At 39.9% G+C, this 25,563-nt stretch overlaps 2 protein-coding genes across 2 annotated transcripts in view; one reads left to right on the forward strand and one right to left on the reverse strand.

Moving 5' to 3' along the window:
- Window positions 1-610: 610 nt before the first annotated feature.
- Window positions 611-25,121, reverse strand: LOC310845655 (uncharacterized protein). The gene is made up of 12 exons (XM_083740971.1): window positions 25,000-25,121; window positions 24,542-24,622; window positions 14,597-14,672; window positions 13,356-13,487; window positions 12,270-12,393; window positions 10,949-11,009; window positions 10,813-10,859; window positions 6,613-6,688; window positions 5,317-5,418; window positions 4,153-4,977; window positions 3,602-3,682; window positions 611-1,277 (listed from the first exon to the last, which is right to left on the reverse strand). Exons 2-12 carry the CDS (start codon window positions 24,568-24,570, stop codon window positions 962-964), a joined length of 1,869 nt encoding a protein of 622 aa, XP_083597097.1. The 5' UTR covers window positions 24,571-24,622; window positions 25,000-25,121; the 3' UTR covers window positions 611-961.
- CC2D2B (coiled-coil and C2 domain containing 2B) overlaps window positions 25,121-25,563 on the forward strand; it is a 38,708-nt gene continuing 38,265 nt past the window's right edge. Inside the window, exon 1 of the mRNA XM_083740970.1 lies at window positions 25,121-25,512. The gene's annotated coding sequence lies outside the window, so the exon portion shown is untranslated. The remainder of the gene's footprint in view (window positions 25,513-25,563) is intronic.

Genomic DNA, 25,563 nt, shown 5'->3' on the forward strand with positions numbered 1-25,563 from the left:
CATCTGGTTGGTGGGCGCGCAACTCCCCCCCCCATGCTGCTGCGGGAGATGCATGCTCTAGGGAGCATTTCCCACAGCAGCGTGGGGTGTGTGTGTGAATCTGTGTGGATCCAAGTTCAGCTACTGATTGATTGATTGATTGATTGACTGTGTGACTGCGGAAATGGATAAAAGTCCCCCATCCAAACAATGACTATCATCAGTGCAAGTAAGAATTTTTTGTAATTTTTATTTTTATCATCTACAATACTGTTTTATTTATTTTATAGTACAGTACATTGATTATTGCTTTCATTTTATGGATCAATGGTCTTGTTAGATAGTAAAATTCATGTTAAATTGCTGATTTAGGGGTTGTTTTTAAAAGTCTGGAATGGATTAATCCATTTTGCATTACTTTCTATGGGAAAGCGTGCCTTGGTTTAAGAACACTTTGGTTTAAGAACAGACTTCCGGAACTGATTAAGTTCATAAACCAAGGTACCACGGTACTGATAAATTCAAATTGCTACCATCAAATGAATTGACCACATTACCATAACTCTTTTATTTTCATATTTTGCAATGTATTTCCTTTCAATTTCATAGTAAAAGTTTATTGAGAGCAGTCTTTGTCTTTAAATTATTTTATTACACATTTCGTAAGTTGAAGCAATATATGTACATTTCAAAATAGGGGAAGTGAGAAGAACACAGCTTCTGTGGTGCTGTAAGCTGCGGTCTTCCAATTTCACTATAGGTAACCACTATTTTATTTTACAGAAGTTGAACATTTGTCTCCACATACATGTAACAAATGTACCACTATCTACATGTAAAAAACCCCAAACATTTGTGGAAACTAGTCTTACTACTGATATGAGTGCTGTAATTTTTAAAGATATGCTTCTTCCGTTTGAGAAAAGGTTTGGTCCCCACACAAGGGATAATGGGTAAACATGCATGGCCACATATACTTGGCTCATTTCCAAATCTGGTGCTGTTTTGGAGGTAAATCATAGTGTGATCTATCTTCGTCTTCAGATGCATAGTCTAAAGGCAAACCATAATTGTAATCAATTGTTACTACAGGCAATCTTTGCCTTTGCTCTGTCTCCCTTGTAATTTTATGTTGAAGTTCCCTTCCAGGGTCCACTGAAACTGAACTAACTTTCTGTTGCACGGATGAAGAGTGATGTACTGGCTGTGAGGCATATGGTGGAAACCTGGTTTTTCTTCCTTTGTTAATTTCATCATTAGAAGGGCGGCTTCTCCTGTAATCTTCAGGGCAATCAGGTCTATAATGTGAAAACAATTATTAATTGTAAACTTCAACTGATCAGGCAGTCATCAAAGACAGGAGAGACAAGCATAAAAGGTTGCACTTTACAAAAAGATCTATGAATTGCTCATTGAAACATAAGTAAGATGCATTATTTTCCTGAATACTTCCTTTCTTTGGAAAGGAACCTGTCAAATTAAAAATGTAAAAGGTGTACTCCTCCAAGTGATGATAACGAAATTCCCTCCTAAAAGCTTTTTAGTTTCAATACATTTCACCGGAAAAATGTTACCTGTATAGGTCCCAATGCATAGGAAGATTCATACCTGCACACAAGGCTCAGCCTCTACTCAAGAAGAGATTTCAGGGGTCTCTTCTGAAATATGATCCACGCACACAGTGAGATGATCATGCTATGTGAGAACAAGAAGTCTCGTGCAAGCTGAGACCCTTGTGTATATCCACCCCACTCAGAATTTTGGACTGTGGTGACGTAATACAGCATTAGTGTTTTGAGATACAGAGCAATCTAAAGCCTCATTGTGCTGGTTTGGAGGTGTGGTTCGTTGGACCGAGTGGAGGTATTGCTCCAACAGCCTCCCGCTGCCTGTGGAGTGATGCCAGCATCACAATGTCAGTGCAGACCTTCTCTTTTTGCCTGCCAAACAGGCAGATGTGAGGCCTACTGGTGGGATCCCCACCCCACTGGTAAATAGCCCCAAAGAAGAGAGCTCTGAGGGCAGGTTGATGCAGAGATCTGCCTGCCCCTACTTTCTGTCCCAGCCACCATGAATGGCAGGGCTGCAGATGTAGTGTTGGCCCTGCCAGTCTGTTCAGCCCCACCGGACTGGGTTAGGATCCCCCCCTTTATTGCTTCCCCTTCTGTCTTCCGCTGAGACTGTCAAATATCTTCCTAAGAATATGATCAAACACATTGTCTCAACAAGAATATCCCCAAACACAAATACTTAATTATTTTGCTGCTTCATCCCAGTGTAAATTACTTTAGCTTATAATGTATTGTTGCAATTGAAAATGGTTATTTCCTGACTTCCTGCTGTATAAATAATAATATACGGTAGGTTACATGTTATAATATACAGGGACGCGGGTGGCGCTGTGGGTTAAACCACAGAGCCTAGGACTTGCCGACCAGAAGGTTGGCGGTTCAAATCCCTGCGACAGGGTGAGCTCCCATTGCTCGGTCCCTGCTCCTGCCAAACTAGTAGTTTGAAAGCACATCAAAGTGCAAGTAGATAAATAGGTACCGCTCCAGCGGGAAGATAAACGGCGTTTCCGTGCGCTGCTCTGGTTCACCAGAAGTAGCTTAGTGACCCGGAAGCTGTACGCCGGCTCCCTCGGCCAATAAAGCGAGGTGAGCGCCACAACCCCCGAGTCGGTCACGACTGGATCTAATGGTCAGGGGTCCCTTTACCTTTACTTTACATGCTATATATCACACAGGCAGAGAAACAGGTTTGTGGTCAGCAGCATGAATCCACACCACACTGACCAGATATCTACCCTAAGGATCAGTGACTTCAGGCCTTCTCTACTAAGGCTTCATTTGATGTGATGATGTGATTTCCTTTAAAGCCATACGACTTTTAGAACTATATTGCTTTCACTGCCACTTGATCCTGATAAGCCATCCAAATTTTAAGAGGGCATCATTAAAAAGAAATAAATGAAAACTTCTTTAGGGCTACAATTCTGAGTCCAATTATACCCAGTAAAATTAATGTTGTCTGGAACCACAATGCTACCTATCTCCTACCCACAGTTAAGATACTAGGAAACCAGCTGCAGGATTCTCTCCAAACCCTCCTCTGTTGGATGCACACACTACTCCACTACCTTAACTACAAAAGGGACACATTAGAACTGACCCCCAACCAGATCCAATTCTAACCAGGATTTCCAGTTAAGCATAATTTGAAGCCAGAGTTTGATCTTGATCAAAATCCTTTTTAGACTGGAACCGATGAATTAGTTTGTGCTGTTGTATCGCTTAACAGCAGCCATGGTAGGAGAAAGGAACTGAGAAGAGGGTGGAGGAGATGTAGGGTGTGATTTCAGAGACTGCTCCTAATTATAGCTAAGAGGGAACCAAAAATTGTACCTGCTCCAGCCTCTAAAGAAAATTTTTTATTTTCAAAGCTGAGTTCCTCAAGAATGAAGTAATTCTATGAAAGGATGTATTATGTCCACAGGAAACTGTCTTGTTGCAAAAACAAAGCAGGAGTATGTATATTATTAGAAAATGTCAATCTTTTAGTTTATATTTTTGAATGTGAATCAGTGACATGCTCTGCATAAATGCCATGACAACGCCTTTACCTGCAATCTCTATTATAATCATTTTCTCTGTGAAGTAAAGGAGATTCTGTGAAGTGCTCATGAGAAAGAAAAGGATGACCTCTATAAGGAGCAAAACGGACATATTAAAATAGTGGAAAGTAAGAAGCAATCTGAGTATAAATAATATATATAATAATTGGCATAACATTAAAAATATATATGGAATATGAAGTTTATACAGTCAGAAAGTTAATTGTATAAGGAGCTTAAAGAAAAACAGTATTTGAAACTTGATAATTTTCACCAGTATTGGTGTTTTCAATTCCATAAATACAATAAACTATCAAAACTATAATTTGCTAATCTGGCTAGGTTACAGAATTCCACTGTAGATGGGAATATCAAAAATAGCCAGGATATCAGGCTCCTTGACCTCAGAAATCTTAAATCTAGCAGTACATAAACGGAAAAGGAGTCTTCCTAACTGCTTTGTACTGTTCTTCCGTTGTATTAGTTAATAGCAGCTACTGTCAAACACAGGAAACTGATCTAGAGAGATGTATACTCTGAGCTAGTAGGGTAATTCTTACCTTTCTAAATATCCTTCACATGGCACATCATCTTGGGGCTTGAGGTCATTAAAAGGTCCCCTATTTCGAAAACCTTTCAGTTGTGTTTCCTCAGCGACATCACTGTAAGACTGATCACCATGAAAACGTCTACATCTTGATCCAGAACCTATATCATCAAAATCTTCTAGTGGCACCTCTCTTTGTAAGTCATCGATGTGATGCTGGTGGTCGGGGAAAGGTGCCATTCTTTGTCCATGGCCCCTACTAACAAACTCAAAGTCTCCTACTGGTGGCTGCATATCATCATGAGGGGGACAGTCATGAAAACGTCTAACTCTTTGCAGAGATCTCTTGTGGAATGTTAGGTCTTTTAACTGCACGTGTGGTTGAAAGCCATCATTAGACTGTGGTTCATAAAATGGTCTCCTCCTTTCCACATGGCCCTCCTCAACCTCCGTATCTAGCAACATACTTCTGAGAACAGGGATGTCAGGAAAATGTATTTGCCTCTGATCAAGACCCACATTACTGAGATCTTCTGGTGATGCCCTTCCTGGAAAGTCATCAGAAAACTGATCATGGAACGGACTCAGCCTATGTTCTGAGCCCCTTAAATCCATCCGGCGCATTTCTTCTTGATAGTCATCATCATAATACTGGCGGTCAGGGAAATGCCTTTGACTTATTTGTACTAGTGGCTGCAAATCATCTTGAAATTGGTGATCATGATACGGTTTTCGCCGTTGTCCTGGACCTTTGTTAATGAAATCGAACTCTCTCAATTGAACCTGTTCTGGTAATTCATTGTGGCCATAGTCAAAAACTCTTACTCTTTTCCCAGGCCTGTTAAGGAAAGGGTTCTCATTTTAAGAAAGGCAAGTATTGAAATCAGCAGATAAAACCAAAATGTAAAGAAATATCTCATCTCTTAAGAGTATCACACTTACAATTTATATTTTTGGTCATAGTTTTAATGTTTGCATGTCAGTTTTCATTATAGAAGAAATCCTTGAGTGGAATTATTTTGACTTTTACTGCACTTTCCACAATTTAAAACCTAATTATCATTAAATTATGGCTTAATTGTAAGCATTACAATAGAACTATACAGATTTCATTGTTCTGACAATATTTTTCATACTTCTACTTTCTACTTAAGAAAAATGAATTTCTGCAGGTTACCTAGGATATTCTTCACTTGGGAATCTATCAATATGTCCATCAATATCATTTGGTGGCGGTGCAATATCTCCATCAGTATCCCATAAATTCATTCCAAGATTGCTAGAAAATGTCAAAACAGAATGTAATAATTGTTTGCTGAAGTTACTGATGGAAAAATACAAAGCAACATTATAATGAAGAAAGGAGGAAATTTTCAACCATATTTATCGGTTTCACACCTGTATGTAAATATTTGTTTATACTTCCACAATGATAGCTCTTGCTGTACAGTTGTATTTTTATAAGCAAGGGACAGATGTGCTTAATCAGCCTGTAGGACACCAAATTTCATATTAGGATATGTTACTCTTTACTTATCAGTTTATCAGTTTAGTGTATATTCAGGAAGTGAACAAAAAAGTTGTAAGGTTTGCATTTATTTTTTTTGTACCGAAATTATCAGTTTAAACTAAATGTAGAGATACTTCCTATTCTATTGAGTCAAGAAGGAAGCTCCTATTGATTCTGGAAGCTTCTCTGTGTGATACAAGCTGGAAGTTTCTAGCTAACAAGCAAGCTTCTATTCTGCATAGAAACAAGCAGAAGGTTCCTGATGTTTGGGTAATTCCTTCAGAGAAGATGAACAGCTGGTTTAAATGGGTTCTGTTATCTCTTTCTGTCAAGGTCATGCTGACAATAATAAGCCAGAAGGAGCCTATTTCTTTCCTCTGTTCTTCTTCACTTCCTGTCTCTTTTCTTCTGCTCTGTACATAGTATGCTTAAGCAGTGCTCCCCCCCCCCCAAAAAAAAATGTTTAGGGGTACTCCCATTTTCCTACTCATATTGAAACACTGCCCCTCAATGAGGCCAAACTTAAGATTCACAAAATGTTTAAGGGTAGGTGTACCCCTGTGTCCCCGCAGAAAAAAAGCACTGTCCTTAAGTGTTGAGGTTTTAGTCATATTGTAAGTTTAAATTAAGTCTGCTGCAACTGGATTTCTTATGGTCTGTGATAATCCTGAAATTTATGGATTTGTGACCATAAAGCTCATTTGCCTTCAGTAGTAAAAAGCTCTAATGGATGAACTTGATTGCCTCTGGTCTCTTTTTTGGGAACCCTGCATTGTGTTTAAGTTTTTACTTTGCTAACCATACACTGAGGTCTGCTCTGAATCAATATGGAGCAGAATCCATGACAAAAGTAACATTTGTTATCACAATCAAAGTCTGAAGAAGGAAACACTGAACTTGTATAGAATCTCCAATAACAGAAATGAAATGTATTTAGCAATGAAAAACTATGTATTTACTTACCTTCTCATTGGTTGTGTTTTGAGATCTGCCAGGTATATTTTCCCATCAATATGGTGACCACGAGCCTCCCCAAAAGCTAAACAGATTTTGCGAACATTAGTTGTGTGGAATACCATTTTGTGAACAGTGGGGGGAACTGTTGATAGGGGTTCAAAAACTGCAGTGCATTTCTGTTCTAGGAACAAATTCTCTTATACTTACCATGGGCATTTCTGTTCTTCTCAAGTGAAGGAGGCCAGCTAAGTTGGGGAAATTTCCACGCCTTGGGGAAAAGGATGCAGTCTCCTTCTAGAGGTTGCAGGTCCACCCCTACCCCCCTCCTGATCCCAAGGCAAAGGTAGATGGTTCAAGGATCATTTTAGATCTTTGATGAGATCCCCTATGGATATGATACTTGCTTTGAGGAGAGGGGAAGGGGATAGGAGCAAAAACAGCCAAGCTGGGGGGAAATGAAGGAGCTATTCTCTCCCAGGGAAGCAGCTTGAACAATGGGGCCTAGCTAACCTCCTTTACTTTAAAATAACAAAGGGTCACAGGTGAGCACAGAATTTCTTTCCTTGAGTGCAGGAGACCATCTAGGTTGGGGATTTTGAAAAGCAGTGCATCTCTGGGTAGATCAACAACTCCCTGGAGAGCCCATTTGCCAAAGTTCCCCATCAGAGGATGCAAAGATGTTAATTTTGTAATGTCCAGTGATAGCAGAGATGGCTGCATGCAATTCAGTTCTGAAGTGCTCTGTCACAAAAAGCAACTGAGGTTGATTCCTCAGTGACTGAGTGAGGAGCTATTTCCTCTGGCTTCCATAGGAGCTTGAGGCTTGGGTGTAAAGCAGGTACTGTTTGATAAAGGCAAGCTCCCAATGGGAAAGGTCAGATCAAGCAGCAAAGTCTGGCCAAGGCAGACAAAGTCAAGTCACAGCAGGCACCCTCTGACTGGGAGTGACCTTCCTTAGATATTTATAGAGCCATGATGTTTCACATTGAGGACACAGCATTCTGTTCATCACTTTTAAACAGTTCTCCCCTAGATAGGAATGCAGCTACCACCTTGCTAGCATGTTGGTTGAGAGAATGCATCACAGTGTTATGACCCCCCCCCCCAAGCTTGGAACCTTGCAGTGCATAGTAGAGGATGAGGTTGAGGTTCCCTTCCTCCAGGGGTAGGGGAGCAGTGAGAGGAAGAACCATCAGTTTTCCTGGTCAGAGGACACAGCCCTGTCACCATCTTTGGACTCAGCTGATGAGTCCCCTGCTGGATCTCCTCCCCAGGTTAGCAGACGTCAAACACTACAAAATCAAACAAGGCCCTTTAACAACCCAGACTGCTCCTCCAGGGAGGCACAGCCACATTACAGGTCCTGTCAGCCAATATAAATCTTCACTTGGCTTTCTCCCTGCTAGTATTATATTTTCTCATAGCTACCTTATGTAGTAGAGCAGTGTTTCCCAACCTTGTGCCTCCAGATGTTTTTGGCCTACAACTCCCATCATCCCTGACCACTGGTCTTGCTAGCTAGGGATGATGGGAGTTGTAGGCCAAAAACATCTGGAGGCACAAGGTTGGGAAACACTGTAGTAGAGAGCTTTAGCAGAGCAGGGTTGCTTGGAGCTATCCAAGGTCCTGATTTTCTTTGTCCTCTGCCTTCACCTGACCTTGGGCTTGGCTGGCTTGGCCCATTGCTATTTAAAGATACGACTGAAGTTTGCTGGGACTATTGTTCTCCCTGCTGCTTTCTGAGTCATCTAGTCCTTCCTTCCTCCCTTCCTCTTGTGCTAAATTGTAGGAACCCTGCTAGATTGTCTCACAGCCTCTATGTAGGAGTTGACTGGGCATCCGGGAAGGTAGTCCAGAAGGAGACTGCAATGTCACTCTGAAGTGTGGATCCCTCCCCCAACCTATTTGGTTTCATCAACATGAATAATGTTGTTTTAAAACAACACAGCACAGTACAGTACAGTACAGTACAGTACAGTACAGCATAGCACAGCACAGCACAGCACAGCACAGCACAGCACAGCACAGCACAACACAACACAACACAACACAACACAACACAACACAACACGATAATAACTGCATCAGGCTGGTGTTGACATATTATTTGTTCTATAAACTGTTGCCTAGAATTGTGGTGTGTGAGGGGGAAGACATCTTAGATCTAATTCATTTTTTACTAGAGCCCCAGGTTCTAACAACCAGACTCATGTGCAAAGACACAGAGTTAGACTTAAAGAACTGGGTGCCTCTGAGCATATTCTGAACCTAGGAAGTTGTTGCCAGTATCAGAAGTGAAATTAGATCACAGCACTTTCAGACAAAAATTACCTCCTGGTTAGCTTTCTACACTTCTGCAGCCTAATTTAGGTGGCAAAATTTGTTTTGTTGATGCCATTGTTAAAAAACTGGGAGTCAGAGGGTTCAAACACATTTCCACTTGTGCAACAGGCATTTCCCCTCTTGTCATCCCCTATGCATGCCTCCAAAATATGCTCCAGAGGGTTCCCTAAACATCTGGTCCAGAGTCTGAGGGTGCATGACAGCTGCAGGTGGGAGAAGAGGAAGGGAAAGGCTTGCTGTGCTGCCAGAAGCTTGTTCTGCTGGTGCCACAGCCGTGTTGGGTAAAACCCAGAAACGCTTGTGGATCTGAATAACTTAAAAATATACTAGTAGATCACAAACTACCTTCTGCCTACCTCTGGCCTAAAGAACTTGTATTATGAGGTGACAGACAAATGCAAATAATAAACAAAAAACAAAATAAACTGTGATTAACAAATCAAGAGATAACCTCATCACAGTGCCTCTTCTTACTAAGACAAATCCTTCCTTCCTTCCTTCCATCCATCCTTCCTTCTTTAACCACAATAAAGCAGTTAATTGACCCCAATATTAACTGCTGTTAAGGTTAACCAGGGTTCTAATTTAACTGTGATCTGGAACTGTAGTTAGAAGGGAGAATTTGACCAAAGAAGGAGAGGAGGTATGAGGTGGGGATGTGTATTTCCAAGGCTGACTCTTGATTTGCCAAGCATGGTTCTCAGAGAGCTAGTGTTAAAACACTGCACTGGTCTAGTGGGTGCTATTTGCCACTGCTGCTATAAGCAGAATATTTTCAATCTCTGAAAAAATAAACTGTGCCCAGCTGCAATATATGGTTTGTCATTATGAAGATGGACAAGCAGGAGCCTCTGATTCACATACTCCACCCTCATCCTTACCTCTTCTCCATCAATTGCATAAGAAAATTGAAAACTTCTGCTTTAGCATTAACCATAGTTCCCTGTTTCATTCACACTCAAGGAACTGTGGTTTGTTTTAACTGGGGTTACTTAAAACTAATTAGGCTTAAACTCTTATAAAGAAGGATCATCCTTCTTTTTAGCTAACCACAGTTGTTTGGGATCTTGAGAAAACCACAGCTGGAACAAACTGCAGTTCCCTACTTTTGATGTAACAGGGGCATCTAATAACTATTGAAGCAGAGGTTTTTGACCTATTCCTCATGTACAAAGTAGAAGGTAAAGTGAATATATGAGCCCAAGGATCAGAAAGGCTCATTATCGTAACAACGAATTATGGTTTGTCATTTCATTTAACCAATGTCATGGACTCTCACAAAAACAGCTTATTACATCCACCCCACCCCGCTAGGCATGAGAGTTATCCATTTGATGAATGACTTAATAAAATCCTGAAACTTCAAGTTCTTAGATACACCACTGTGGTCTCTAACATGTCAAGAAATATATACTGAAGTCAGAGACAGTGAAAGTTGCTGTATCCAGTATCTGCATTGTTCACATCACGGTGATCATGCAAATGAGAACTCCACAAAATAACATATTAAAACGATTTACAGACATTTTACAGACAGTGTCAGGACTGAATTATCATGAGCTAAATTACATAAGCCAAATCACATGAAGAAGGCTCTATTTTCCCTTACACAAGTGTAAAGTTTTCTGTACACATATGGAGAGATTGTAATTTTGCACTTTTGGTGTAGCATCCTGCTGCTCCTATGACCTCCAGGAGAAGTTTTTTTGAGTTACATAAAACTAAACAAACAAAGGAGGCTGCAAAAGTCTCAGTATGATTGTGGCTTTTGGGGGGCAGCCTTTTGGATCCTAGCTATGACAACTGATATAACAACATAGTGCATGCAGAACCTTGACTTTTGATCAAGGGGCACACAAATACCTTGAATTGCTGTTTCTGGATCCCAGCCTTCAACGTCAATAAGATATCTAAAGGAATATATGCACAGATGCAGATCACCAAGCAGAACATATCACTCTTCTGAAAATAACTGTTTAATATTTTATATGATACTTACCTACAGATAAGATAACCCGTTCTATTAATTCCATTAGTACAGTGTACTCCTATGAGCTTTGCTATTTAAAAAGCAACATGAAAATAAAAGAATGTGAATATAAAAATACAGTAAGTGCACAATAAAACAAAGAGGTTTTGCAAAGACTCTTGCTGTTTACAGAACTAGTCCAGTAGTGCATCTTTAATCCCTTAATGCTGAATGTATTGGCTCCCACTTAGGGAACCACAAATTTAGCAAATGGCTATTTGCACTCTGCTTCACTTGCAAAACCACTTCTAAGATGTGATGAAGACTCTGAAAGCTGACGGTCTTGGGCCAACTTCTCCCTCCTTTTCTGCTTAACTAGTAATTAGTACTGTTAGGACTGAGATGGCATCTTAGGTAGTCTGCATGCAATATACATGGAGCAGAATTCACCTAAGGACTTCTCCTTCTGCAATGGGCCTTTCTGCCCACCCCATCACATGAAACTGGCATGGTGGGGGGATCAGGTAAAAAAATGGTAAAGGACCCCTGGATGGTTAAGTCCAGTCAAAGGCGACTATAGGGTGTGCTGCTCATCTCACTTTTTCAGGCCAAGGGAGCTGGCATCTGTCCGCAGATAGCTTTCCAGGTCATGTGGCCAGCATGACTAAACAACTACTGGCACAACGGGACACCGTGACAAGTGCCAGAGCACATGGAAACGTTCGGGGGGGGGGGGAATCAGGAGAACTCACAGAACAGCATGCAGGGGAGGAGAGGGATGATCATTCCATCCAGCAAGGCAAGCTGCAATGCTTGTGCAGATGGAACATTTGGAAGAGCGTGACATTGAAATCCACCCAAAGAATTGCTTTTGCAGGTCCAAAACTGAATGCAAGGCTTTCCCTGCAGCTTGATCCACACTATGCAGAAATCTGTTAATGCATGTGGATTGACTTTTCTGGACTGAGACAATGATGTGGATGCACATTTTTAATGGGAATTGTTTCTACACAATAGCCGAGATCCAAATAAACACACAACAGCTTTGCATGCACAAAAGGGCTTTGTATTTGTATTTCTTGAATAGCAGTCTCATGCTGCGTAGCAAACCTCATTTGAAACTGGGCCAAACTACACAATATGTAAAATGCATGTATTTAGTGTCTCTGACTTTTCTTATTGAAAAATACACTGTTAGTAAGGGAGGAAATGGAAACATTGTAAAATTCCAGATTTGTTACATTGGAAAACTGTGAATCCGTATTCACAGATCCTAACAGCAATTAGTAAATTATACATATACGGACAAATAATGTCAGTGTTTTACAAAATGAAAAATGTTGTTAATTACCATTTTCTGCATTTTCCCATAGGAACTTTCTGACCAATTTTTTGAACTGTAGAATAGTAGGATCATCTGGAACTTCAAATCCAATAGTATAAAGTTTCTGATAGACCACATTTTTAGGCAAATCCTATCAACAAGAAGGTGAACAAATTGTAGCAAAAAATTGTAATTTAATCATTGCATATCTCTAAGATTGATCCAACTTTAAAAAATTGGCTCTGAATAAAGTTCATTTTGTAGGAGCTGAAAGTGCACAGTTATGTCTGGTGAATCATTTTTCAAAACGCTCTTGCATCAGTCATAATTACTGTTGGTACAAATCCCCAAACTCAGAAAGGGAATGTGATTGCAACAACTCCAAGCACTTTTGTGTCATCTGTCTTCCTTGCACTGCAATTTGTTTATTTACTGCACAAGATCTGACAGGAAACATGCCCCATGATATCATATTTGGAGAAAGCCCTATAGAGTTTTAAACATATGACACAGTAACATGGCTAAGTATCCAGTTTCAAAGGTTTGAGCGTCACATGGCATCATTATAATCATCTGCCAACACATAGACAGATGTCAGCTGAAAATATAATCAGAGTGCTTCTCTCCGTTTCCAACATTTTTGGAATTTCATTGTGATAGGCATTTCATAATTTGATTAAAATCAATGAACAGAAAGATCCTGGTTTCAAATTGGCAAATCTTACTCTCATAATCCTGTCACTATGTCTCACTACCAGTCTAAGTGTCTGATGTAACTCAGTCACACTATAATCCACTAAAGCGAATCAGCCCATTGATTCGAATATACTATTGTAATGAAGCCTAAATGCATTCTTGCTCTTTCTCCCTACCTCTACTTCTCTTCCCTTGCTCTGCGGTTTTGAATGCCCTCAGGGGCATGGATCTAATCCTGTTACACTAAGCAAAGCACTGTGCACATAGATGGCAACTATAAATAAATAATTGGCATTCGGAGCTCATCAAGTTCCTCCACTGTTGAATGCTGCATAACACATAGAGAATTGGTATGTTTTAAGATCAGCATTAGAAAGTATGCAGCAAAACTTGGAAATACAAATTTACTATTATTACCTTCACATGATAGTATCTTGTTGTATATGTTAAATCTATAATTAAGCCAAGCTCTATATTTAGAGCTTTTATTGCAGCTATCAGATCTTTTGGAGTGAACTTTTGAGTTGGTGTCAGTCGCTGGTTGATTTCCTAGGGTGGAGAAAAAAGTAATTATATATGAGAAAATGTACCCATGGAAATGGAAAAATCTGACTCATAAAACTGAGAATTAGGAAATGAAACATCATTCAAAAGTAACAGGGAGTTTTGAAGCACAAAAATTCTTTGCCTAAAATTAAACAGGAGGCAGAGGTAATATGAAAATTCAGACAGAAGGTTGTTGAAGGGATTTCTGTCTTGGCTGCTGTAAGGATAATGCTAATTATAGAGCCCAAATGGAATTGCCCTGAATTGAACATGTGGTATTTTGCAACAACCTGAAAAAGTGAAGTTACTGGAACTTCTGCCTGCTTCTTTGGAGAGAAACTGATAAGCAATGTCTAGGTGGAGCAGATCACTGTGGAGTAAACATCTTTTATCTATACTGTTTCACCATTTGAAGCATCCTTCACGAAACACCGCTTTGCATCATCTTGAGTAACAATACTGTTTGTCAGATAGTAAACCAAACCTCCCATTCTTGAGCTTGTAAGCAACTCCACCCAGTACAGACAGGCTAAGAAACAGTACTTCTCAATTGGAAGAAAATTCTCCCCTATTCACCTTTCTTTTCTTAAGTTCAATTTACATATCACCCCCTTCCTTTTCCTCAGCCTTAAGGAGTGAGTAAGCAAGACAAAATTCAATCTGTGTAAATTGAGATTCCTGGAAAAGTGTCATGTGACCCACTGAAAAATATGAAAATGTGTGATGTAGGTGCACATAGGATACAGGTTTGACCTTTGTATGTTCTGGAAAGAAAGTGCTTTCTTTCTTTTAATCTCAGTTAATAAAACTCACAGGCGCAACTGAGCGGCAAACAGGGTTTTTGAGACAAAGGGCCAATACACAGAACACAATAGAATACCCTGCCCTACAACCATGACAGTCTTGAGCCACATACAAAACACAGAGTAGGGATAGGAGGATACTAAAAGAGAATAGTCTTTTGTTTAAAGACTATTCTGTTGCTCTTGTCTGATATTGTGCTGAATGGGGTTATCCAAAGGGGGATAAGTTAAACACTTAAAATATGCCTGAGTTTATGTGTTATGCTTTGTGATTAATATAAATGTATGAAAGCAAAATTGTATACATACCCCTTTCATGGGTGCTTTGAAAGGAATGAACCGGGTTCCTGCTATAGGTTGTCCAATTGGCGATACATTCCGCCATCTGTTAAGAAAAGGGAAATATGGTTGTATTTAATTCTGCATGCATTGGAAAAATACAGGTTTTTTACAGTGTTTTACACAAAACGTAAGGACTTCAATCCAGAGATATGTACAAAAAGCAGAAACTTGCTTTCAGAATACTGCACCAATTATATGTTTTGGTGCAGTTGATATTGGTTCTGAATCCAGATACTCTTTAATGCTGGAAGAAAGGGAAGGAGGTTCTGGATTCCCTCCCCCTACCCAACATATTGTTGTCTCTGACCAAACTCAGGGTTCAACCATACAGTATTTGGTGCTGTACATGTAATCCTCAGGCCAGTGTTACTGTGCCCCAGAAGCTATGTAGGCAAGCATTGTGTACACTTCATTTCCAATCCAACATTGTTAAGAAGGCTGATTTCTCCTTTTCTGTAGTGTTGGACATGGCATTCCAAACAGGTAAGCATGTAATGCTTACTGAAATCTCAGAGCCTGAGCCTGCCCTATTGATTTTAATAGGAGAGAGCTCAAAATTCTCCTATAGAAATGTGCTCATCTTTGATTAGGTTTCTAGAAGGGCAGCTGAATTTGTCTGTCAAAGAACAAATAACAAAAGAATCTTGAGGCACCTTAAAGACTAAGAAATTTATGAAGGCATAAGCCTTTGTGAGCGAGAGTCTGCTTTATCAGATGTATGCTCTCTTCGGTTGCAGGTGGGAAGAGGATTATCAGCAGTGAAATCAGAGAGAAATGAAATTTCAAAATTTACAAAGGACAATTAAATTAGGGTTAGAATGTCTGCAAAAAAAACCAGAGTGAACATTCCCCCAAACCATGACAAATGTTAACATAATCAATACTGATGATGAGTTAATTAACATATGTAGTGAGACAGGAAACCATTTTATCTTGCTATTATTGTGAGATGATAATCAAGTTTTTTGTTGCCAAATAGCACATTTTGCTATACAGTAGTTCTTGTTACTACTATTACTACTACTAATTCCATGGGGCATCTATTACTGCTGCTGCTGCTACTACTAAATTATTTAGGACATTTCTATGTAAAAAGCACCCAAACCAAACAGAGGTAGTCTAGAATACACTGATATGATTAATGGCATTGAATGCCATTGTGAGATTCAGGAAGGTCAACAAGGCTACACTGTCCCTATGCATCTCCTGCCATAGGTCCAAATCTGGACTGGAAGCAAGACAAAAACCTGTATCATTTAAAAAGTTTCTTTTTGAAAGCAAAGCTAAAATATACATTACTTAATGTAGCAACATATAGAACTAGAAATGAGGTCGGCATGCTCTAAGCTTAGAATGCATCTTTAGCAATTTTTAAAAATGGGAGTCACTGTGACATGGCTGTTCCTATGCTATTTCTGGCAGGGTTTGAAGGAAGCAATTGTGAGCTGGTTTAACATGTTTATATCCCAAGCCATCATCTCTGATATATGAGAAATAACCATTGCTCCAGCAATGTCTGCAATCACTTCCTAAAAACTTTACGAGGCGCATCCATACTGCAGCAGCTTCTATGTTGTTGCCAGTTACATTAGGGGGCTGTTGTGTATTGAGCACATACAGTAAGCATAAAAACTCATGGGACTCATAGATTTAATTTTGGCTTTTATTTTGTATTTTATATGAGATCCCCTATTATGGAACTAGAAAATAGAAATTTTACTTGCAAAAGTAATGAAAAGCCTCTGGCAAAGTGAGAGGCAGGTGAAAACTATCTCTTGCTACTATGGAAGTCTTTGACTTCTCACGTTGTGCAAACCAGGTTGCTGCACAGGTAGCCTCAAACTAGGGCTTACTGGGACTGCTGGATGTGCAGGCTCCTGCAGCAGAGCTCACAGCTGCTTTGCTTCTCTTAAGTCTTTTTCACACCAGCAACATGTTGAGTTAAACCAAGGTTTGGCTTAACGTGTCATCTGAACCCCAGCTCATGATCAAGCTTTCCTCCTGCAAACTATGAGCTGTAGCTAAGAATAAACCATGGCTAAGAGCAAACCTTGGCTACAATTTGCGATTAGCAAGGAGAGAGCTTAACCACAAGACCAGATTCAGACATGCTAAGCCAAATCTTGGCTCAGCTCAGCATGCCATACGAATCAAAAGGAAAAGGGAAGCACACATACTAATTTGTGCAAAGTAGGCATCTTTTTACTGTGGATATTGTGAGGAACGTTTTTCACATTTGCAGATGCTAATGCAGGATATGGGGTGGGGATCTGAAAACAGAAGCATGGATAGTGAAGCTATCCTGCAGAAAGCATTATTGCCTGGACACTTAACCATGTCACATTCATTGTCTCTTGCACTATTATTGGGGATTCATCATGCAACTGAACATAAAACTCAGCCAAGAGGCCCTCTAGTTTGTTTTTAAAAAATCGGGATTCACAACTATGCTCTACCATTCTTCATAACCTGTCCCTATATGTATATTCTGCTTATTAAACATACATATGAGGAGTATTGAGAATGGATCTATGTGAAGGTAATTTTGAAAATGTGTATGCATTTCAGTACCCTAAATAATTCATTGGCTATCCTCTCATGAGTAATAGTAGAAAAAATACTCAAAATAAAAAAGCACATTTGCATATTTTGCAATATCATAAGATTCAGCTGCCCATTTTTTCATAAACCCATGTATGACTACAAGGGCATGTGCAGGCATACAAGACCATTATTTAATATCCAACTCATTCTTGTTGAATGTGTAAGGCATATTAGCCTCCAACACCAATTTAAAACTGCAAGCAGCGTTTTAGGAATGCGGAGCAAGCGAGAGCAGGCTTAAGATAAATTAATGGATGGGGAACCTCAGCCCAAGGGGCTAAATGCAGCCCTTAAGACCTATTTACCTGGCCCACAGAACTCTCCCCTGGCCACACCTCTTACTGGTCCTGCTTCAAACCCTCCTTAAGTATTTTTGCCTGGCTGAAATGTTTTTACACTCTTGATAGTTCTTGGTTGCTTGGATGGACGGAGGTGTGGACGTGCATAGAAAGGAGTTTACTGTACAAAATTAAGTTTCACAATTCCCAGTCCACTTCTGCCTCACTGTTTGCACAACCTGTATTTCTTGCTTTATATACATGCTTCCAAAGTATGAACACTTATCGCTATGTCTAACAGTCAATAGTGCATATTTCCTAAGTTGTACTTAGTGGCACTTGCTTCAAAAATAAATTTATTTTGCTTTAAGCATGATATGGGTGTGTTGGACTAGGACCTGGGAGACTAGGGTTCAAATCCCCACCTCAGGCATGCAGCTCACCAAGTGGATCTGACTGGGTCAGTCACTGTATCCCAGTCTAACTCACAGAGTCACTTTGAGGATAACATGGGGAGAGAACCATCTAGCCACCTTGAGCTCATTGAAGGAAAGGTAAGATAAAAATGCAATAATGAAATTATTAATAGGCTGAATAGAAGAGAGCTTTGTATGTTGTTAGCCAGCTTTTACTACAGCTGACAAAGAAAGTGCCACATTACCTTCCAACAGTTTGGCAGATTCTTTCCATAGCTTAAAGGTTCTCATCGGTTGCTAGTGGTATGCCAATCCAAACCACAGCTATATTGAAAATGATGCTGATGATAGCAGAAGCAGCAATCCATTCAATGTGTATGTATGTGGCTAGAGAGGTTAGGAATATTGGAAGCTGTCTTATTCAAGGTTGGACCATTGGTTCACATAACTCACTACTGTCTGCACTGATGGACAGTGACCCTCCAAGGCTACACTATAACACTTTTGTAGTAGGTACTCATTTGGACTCTTTCAGACACAGTGCTTGGTATCCATAACAAAAATGCAACTCAGTAAAATTTTATTTTTTAAAAAAGAAAATTTATATACTGCTTAAGCTTTTTTTTTTTTAAGGAAAATGGTAAACATTTCCTTTATTTCTGCAAATATTTTCCACTGTGTGAGCTTCAGCTTCCATTCTCAAAATGAATTGCCTCAGAGTAGTTTATTAAAAAGTATAGCTGACAGGTGAAATAAAGAGACACAGAGGTGGTAGAATTGTTATATTTTATTGTCAGAAATATTGGCTTGTCTGAAATACAAATAAAGTAAGATTTATTTCAAAGATTGTATGGAGTAATTTCAAGGTTTACGTATGTAACCACTTAATGAAGATAAAATAAGCAAGCGTTATCTGCTGCCACATAGCGATGCAACACAGTTGTTCACTGACCAAAGTATACTTACCATCTTTGAACACTAAAACTCTTATCGTAGGGATAGGCTTTCATTCTCTGTTTGTATAGCTATCCATCTACCCAAACTGGACTGGGATCCAGCAAGCACTACTGAATTCAAACAGCATGCCAAACCACTGACTATGACCCAAATTTGCAGCTTGAGTTTCCAACAAGGAAATGAGTTAATATTTAAATTGTGCTTTAACCAAGCAGTATGATATTTGATAAATGCAAGACTCAGAGGCTTATTGGTTCGTCTTAAGATTCTTTTATCAATGAACCTTGCCTCAGAAGTATGCATGCAAGTATCCTATGAAGTCTTTTTTATTACTAAACATGTTTAAAATTTATGAATGTTAATTTTTATTACTGTATTCATATTATGGTAGTCGCATTCCAAGCAGAAGGCTTTTTGATATTAACCTGCAGTAAATATATCTGAACCACCTCAAATGGTTGAAGAGGCTGCCAAACATTTTTTAAGATACTGGGAGAAAGAGGCAATACTCATGAACCCAAGCTGAAAATGAAACCAGTTTTTAAAAACATTTGACTCAATATGTCCTGGACAAAAATGAGTACGTATCTGCCATCTTTTGGCATACTATAGTGGTCACACATAATATTACTGCTTGAAATTGCTTCCTTGGTAGCAACAGCCTCATGCGGTGAGCCATTTCATATGTACTGCCTCACCTTGATGGTCAACTCCCACCACATTTTGTCTCCACACCAATGCCAAACATTCCAGCCTCTGTGAACATGAATGAAATATGAATGATAAATGAAATAGTTGAGCCTGATCCTCATAGTGAAGTGATGCATACAAAACATCTCACCACATGGAGGCAGTTTCAGATAAACCAAAACCAAAGCCCTCTCCCCCGTTGAAAATCCTTCATCTGTCATGGACTCTTTACATTCTCCAAGAAAGTGAGGAAGGTCCTTGTCATCCATTATCTTAAAACTGACATGCAGAGCTGAAGTTTTTTGTTTTAGTTGTGGCTACCTTGCTATACAAGGAAGCATCTGGCAAGAGGAAAAGAGATATCTCCTCAAGCATCATTTCCTGATTAAATACTAGATTGGGCAAACTGCCAAGATTTACTCTGAATTGAGGATGACCCCTTAAGGCAGACATGTCCAAAGTCCGGCTAAGAGGCCTAATCCGGCCCGCCGTTCTATTTAATCCGGCCCCTGTGGCAGTTTATTTCCTGGGGTAAAATCCTAAAAAAAAAAAAACCAACCCTCAACAACTTTGGGGTAAACTCACTCACGCATGTTCACCTCATCAAATCTGGCCCTCTTTGAAAGAAGTTTAGACACCTCTGCCTTAAGGGGAGAACATAATTGATAGTTTTAAACGTGATTTGTCTCATCTTCTTGAAGATTTCTGCCTTTCATGCCACTGAGAGCCATGCATCAAACTGAATGTCAAAATTATGCTGAACATTAAATAGGTGAAAACCTACTTAATATTATATTAGTCTAGGATCAATTAGAACAGGAGTGACTAATCTTTTTCACCCTGAGGGCCACACTAGGGGCTGCCACCCCTCCAAGTGCTGCATGCCAATAGTGGGTGTGCCCAAAGAACATGTGTACGCTCTCCTACTCAGCTATGCTGGGCATACAGTTCACCATAGAGGCAAGCACACATGTAGTAGAGTGGGGTGCATAGGGACAGACCAGCAGAGGAGGAGTGAAGGTTCCAGCATTCTTCCTTTGCACTGTAGCTCTAGGGTAGAAGGCTTTCCTCCTACCTCAATGCTATAATGGAGATGAAAAGCCCAACAGTTTCAAATGTTTTACATTCCAAAGCAGCCTTTTCTCTCTTTTGTGCAATGCCACTGCAAGACAACACAGGAAACAGGAAGAAACATTTCTTCCCGTTTCCTGAGCTATAAGGCCTTCTTACAATTGTATCGCACCAAAGAAGAAGAGGTGCATTTGCAAGCTAAGCTGAGGCAAAGGAGCCCAATTTTTGGAGAGCTGGTGAGGCACCCTACAGCAATAACACTATGCCATCACAGTGGGAGACTTGCCTCATTGCCCTCATGCAGTGAAAACTTTGGAATGAAATCCATCTCATGCAGACTTAAGTTGCACTCATCACTTCCTCTAACAAAGAGATCAGGTAGTAAGTGATGGCAGAAATGGAACTAATGAGAAAAAAAGAGAGGGATACCAGCATGTTCAGTGAAACCCCACGGTTTGCCCTCACGCATGTATAAAAAATGTTTTTTAAAAAGAATCCCAAGTGGCAAAGCCCTCAAGGAGATCTGAGAATACTCAGTACCTAAGGAAAGTTGACTGTCAGATGGAGAAAATCAACAGGGGTGAAGGTGGAATTGAGTTTTGTGGAGCTCAACAGAGCAGCTGTAATGGTTGTACACAATTCCTCATCTGAGTTAAAAGCTATTTTTTCATAATAGGAAAAAAACTTAGGACTACTTGCAGTGACCCCAATTAACATCTGATTTAATACTTCAAACTGTGTTACAGAAATACACAAAGCGAAGAATATTTCAACTGTCGCTCAAATCATAAGGAATGAAAGGAGAACCACTTAAGCAAATAGCTCAGAGTAAAGAGCTATCTTATAATGCCATCCTCAATTAAAAATAATAATAGAAGGAAGGGAAATCTGTCTTTATTCTATTTAGGCAAACTGAAATCGATAATATGTTACCACCTGTTAAAAGAATGATCATGCAAGCACCTGAAATTATGTAAATAAGTACTTCGTTAACAAAAAAATGATTTTTAAATGTTTGCTAGCCTACGTGTCTTATGACTAACTGCAAAGTAACATAACATTTTTAATACAGAAGTATAGTTCCTTCTTACAATAGGAAACAAAGACATTTAACTGCACTCACTTTCTATTCCTTATTATTTAGCTGCCTAAAATAATGTAGCTGTTTAAGTTGAATGTATTTTTCCTAATATGAAAATAGAAAATATTTACCAATCTGAATTGCTTAATTAATTTTTATTAGATTGTTAATATACCTGAAGTATATAATGACAATGCATTCCAAGTAATGTGTATTAGCACTTTGGATAATGTATATTCACCTATATTGTTAGCAAATTCATTATAGGTATAACAATTAACACAAAATAAAATAGAATAACAATGTGCAATTTGAAATAGTCCAGCTATAGTGTACAATTAAAGGAGGACATAAAAACTGGAACCTTCAACTTACTGTGAAAGTTATCAGTATTTTTTTTCTACAGTAAAATATGCCTTGTATGCTGTAGGACCAAATCATATTGGGAAGGTAAATCTATTTCTGCATGATTTCCCTTTAATTAAAATATTTATACACCTCTTTTCATCAATAATTTCAAATCAGTGTACAAAAAATAAAAACAAGTAATACAACATACATAGAAAGCAGCAGCAGCAGCAGCAGCAGCAGCAGATAAAAGCACAATTAAGTCATATAATACAGCAATCCTGTACAGTACTCTCTTACTGAAGAGGAATTTCTACTGAACTTCATTCTCAATAGACATATTTAGAATAGAAAAATTCTTTTAAATGCCTGAGTAAATACAAAATGTTTTGTCTGGTGCCTAAAAGATAGCAATGGTGGCATCAGGTATACTACCCTTGCCCTTATTGTATCAAATACAATCTCTGATATTTGGTATTTGAAAGAGAGCATCAGTGAAAGACCCTCTGACATGGGAGGAAACAGATTGATACACATTTGGTATTTTTGATCTGCTTTATGCATTTACACCTGGCTTTGGACCAAAGATAGGATCTTTTCATTGGTGTGCCCCAGATGTGTAACTTCACCACGTTTTTGGCACTGGGGACAGCCATACTTCTCCCTATTTTAAAATGTTGCTTCTACTCTTACTGATGCTCTTTATTGGTGTTGTTTTTGCTTTTATGTTAATGTTCAATTTTAAATCAATGTGTTACCTTCATTGGAAACTTCCACTGAGAGGCGAGATGCAAACCTTTTAAAAACTGAAAACCCCCAGCACTGTCTTCTTAGCAAAAGCAGCCCAATGTCCATTCTTTATATAATCCTTTCAACCAATTTATCACAGATTTTTTTCATATACCCCTCACCAAGGATCTAGTAGCCAAGAAGTATTTGGGCTGCTATAGTCTGTGTGAACTACAACTCTAGTGCTGGTATTTGTATGGGTGTACTGTGAAGGCATAGAGAACAGCAACGACATAGAAGAACAAATAAGAGATGGCAAGTTGTGTAACAGCTCCTTAAATGAACAGCTGCTGCCTGTAAACTCAGCCAGTAATGAATTCCATCTAGCAGCATATACTAAGATGGCTAATATAACTGTCAACAACACAGACAGCTCAGTGCACAGAGGCTGTAATGTGTGGCTGCAATTGTATAGTAACTTCAGTACTGAAAACTTATCTGTGCCTAGTTCAGTGCACAATTGTGATAGTCATGCATCGCTTCTCATAGTATGTTACCAAGCTGGAAGAGGTGAAGTCCTGTTGGTTAGCAGCTACACACCGAAGAAGTTGTGACGATTGGCCTCTAGACAAAAAATCAAGTTCTACTACGCTACCAGTTCTAGCCTAAAAGATAATGTACCAATCTTGCAACTACAGTTCACTTTTATTTGCACTATTTTAATTGGTACCTAACTTCCCAATAATTCCTTACAATGTTAAGCTTTTGTTCTCAATGCATAATTCCAGCCAAGTTATCCTTCTATTGAGGGTTGGACTACCAAGTTGATCTGTTTATTAAAATCAATGCATGTTTCAATTGTCTGTTAAATGAATACTCAATTTATGTTGGTAATTTAATGCCAGGTTACAAGAGTGTACAAGACCAGGAGGTAACAGAGGAAGACGCAGAACAATTCAAACTAAAACATATGTCATAACCACAAACTTTGCTTTCAAATTGCTGCAACAATACTCCTTTAGAAATAATACTGCTTAGCAATATTGTTTCTATGTTTAATTTTCTAATGTCACTTCCTGAATTACTTCAATTTTATCTTGATATTTGGATAGCTTTATCAAACTAATCTCTACATTTTAAAAGCACTTTTCCATAGAAAAATTGTGTTATATTTTAAGAGAGTTCTGGGATATTTTGGCATGTCACAAAAGTGGAGAAAAACTGCGACCTTAGGGGCTAAATGTGATGAAGGAAAGCAATTATTGTTTAATAACTGTTAGACAATTATGCAAGTCAATGCTGACAATCCTACAGTTAAAAATAACCACACTTGAATAATACTTTGGTAAACTTGGGCTTATGAAAATAGCCCGTGCTTAGTCAAGTAGCATCTGTTTCTGCATGTCATGTAATTAATAAAAACCACATTTATAACATGATGATGTGGTATTATTCTGCCATGTCACAGAACTGAAAGAACGTAGTTTTAATTAATTCCTCTTTGCACACATTTGAGGATCAAGAGAGAAGAAAAAGGAGCCATCTATGGCTGATGGAGGAGCATTCACAAACACGGTGGGATAAAATACTTACCTGGGGGACGGTAAGCTGCGACTTCATGTTGCTGCAAATACTTACCTTAGCTTATGGTAGATGGCAAATACGCAGCAAGAGAGAACAGGTGGGGCTGTCAGAGCCCCCTTCCTCTCTCTCCATATAATATTTATAGGATACTTACCCAGCGGGAATACTATTCTTCTTAACCATGGTGAAAGCAGGAGTGGACAAGAGGGCGAGGCAGCAGAGAAAATGGGCAGCACTGCAGCAAATGAGAGAGAACCGCGCCGTTAACCCGGTGCCAGTCTCTTCCTCCAACTCTCACAAGAGCTGAGAGCCCTCAAAGGCCCACGTCGGATGCAATGGTGGTAGCTCACCAGCCATACATAAAGCAAGGGAGCAGAAAGTCTAGCTTTTGTTGCCAAAGAGGAGAGCTGAACCCTCACCCAGCGCTTATCTCCCCACAGTCCAACCCCATACCATCACACCAACCTTACTTTGAACACAGGACAGCACAGGAGGGGGGGATCTGACTGCAGGGAGGTAAACGGGGGGAGGGTCCCAATAAACCCAGTTTGCTTCCAAAACCAGACCCTTGCCCCTCTCTACTGGGGCACTGGACAAACAAACATCCCTCACCGTTTGCTTGGTCTTAAGTGTACGCACTCGAGGAGGTGGAAATGAGTTGGTGGGGGTTTTAGAGGAATTAGCAGCTGGTCGGCTTGTGAGCTTTTTTTTTTTGGCAAGGCGCGGAGATAGAGCTGAACCTCTCAGCCCCCCTAAACAGCCGCCAGGCAAAGCACCTCCATTTTCCAGGAAGCAAATCTGGCGGAAGAGAACGAAGCTGTCTCGCTGGAAGCTTGGAGGAAGAAGAGCTGCCCGACCAACCTGCCACGGGGCGAGGGGGGGCAGGTTTCTGCTCCCCCCCCCCGAAGCGAGGTGGGGAGAAAAGGGGGCGCCACAGACTCCATAGGAAGCCCCGGCTCCCCGGCGACGGACACCAAGATTGGGGACCTCGGCGCCGGGCCCCAAACAAGAGGGGCGTGTAAACTATCTGCGCACCGAAGCCTTCGGGCCTAGAAATCAACCGAGCTGCGGCGTGGCCTTCACCAGGCCTCGCAAGAGGACCGGCGGCGACGGCGGCAAAAGCGGGTGGGCGGCTGCTCGTACCCTCAGAAACGCGTTTTCCTCTCTCCAGAGAGA

Source organism: Podarcis gaigeae (assembly GCF_964106915.1).
Source record: "Podarcis gaigeae genome assembly, chromosome: 5".
Classification (NCBI taxonomy): Eukaryota; Metazoa; Chordata; class Lepidosauria; order Squamata; family Lacertidae; genus Podarcis; species Podarcis gaigeae.

Bases quoted from the DNA above. Each gene is read 5' to 3' on its own strand.
- LOC310845655 (XM_083740971.1), bottom strand. From the start codon at position 24,570: ATGGTTAAGAAGAATAGTATTCCCGCTGG. The intron at 14,673-24,541 runs GTAAGTATCCTA...TTTTCTTAACAG, and splicing joins AAGAATAGTATTCCCGCTGG to ATGGCGGAATGTATCGCCAA. The intron at 13,488-14,596 runs GTATGTATACAA...TCTCCACCCTAG, and splicing joins TCAAAGCACCCATGAAAGGG to GAAATCAACCAGCGACTGAC.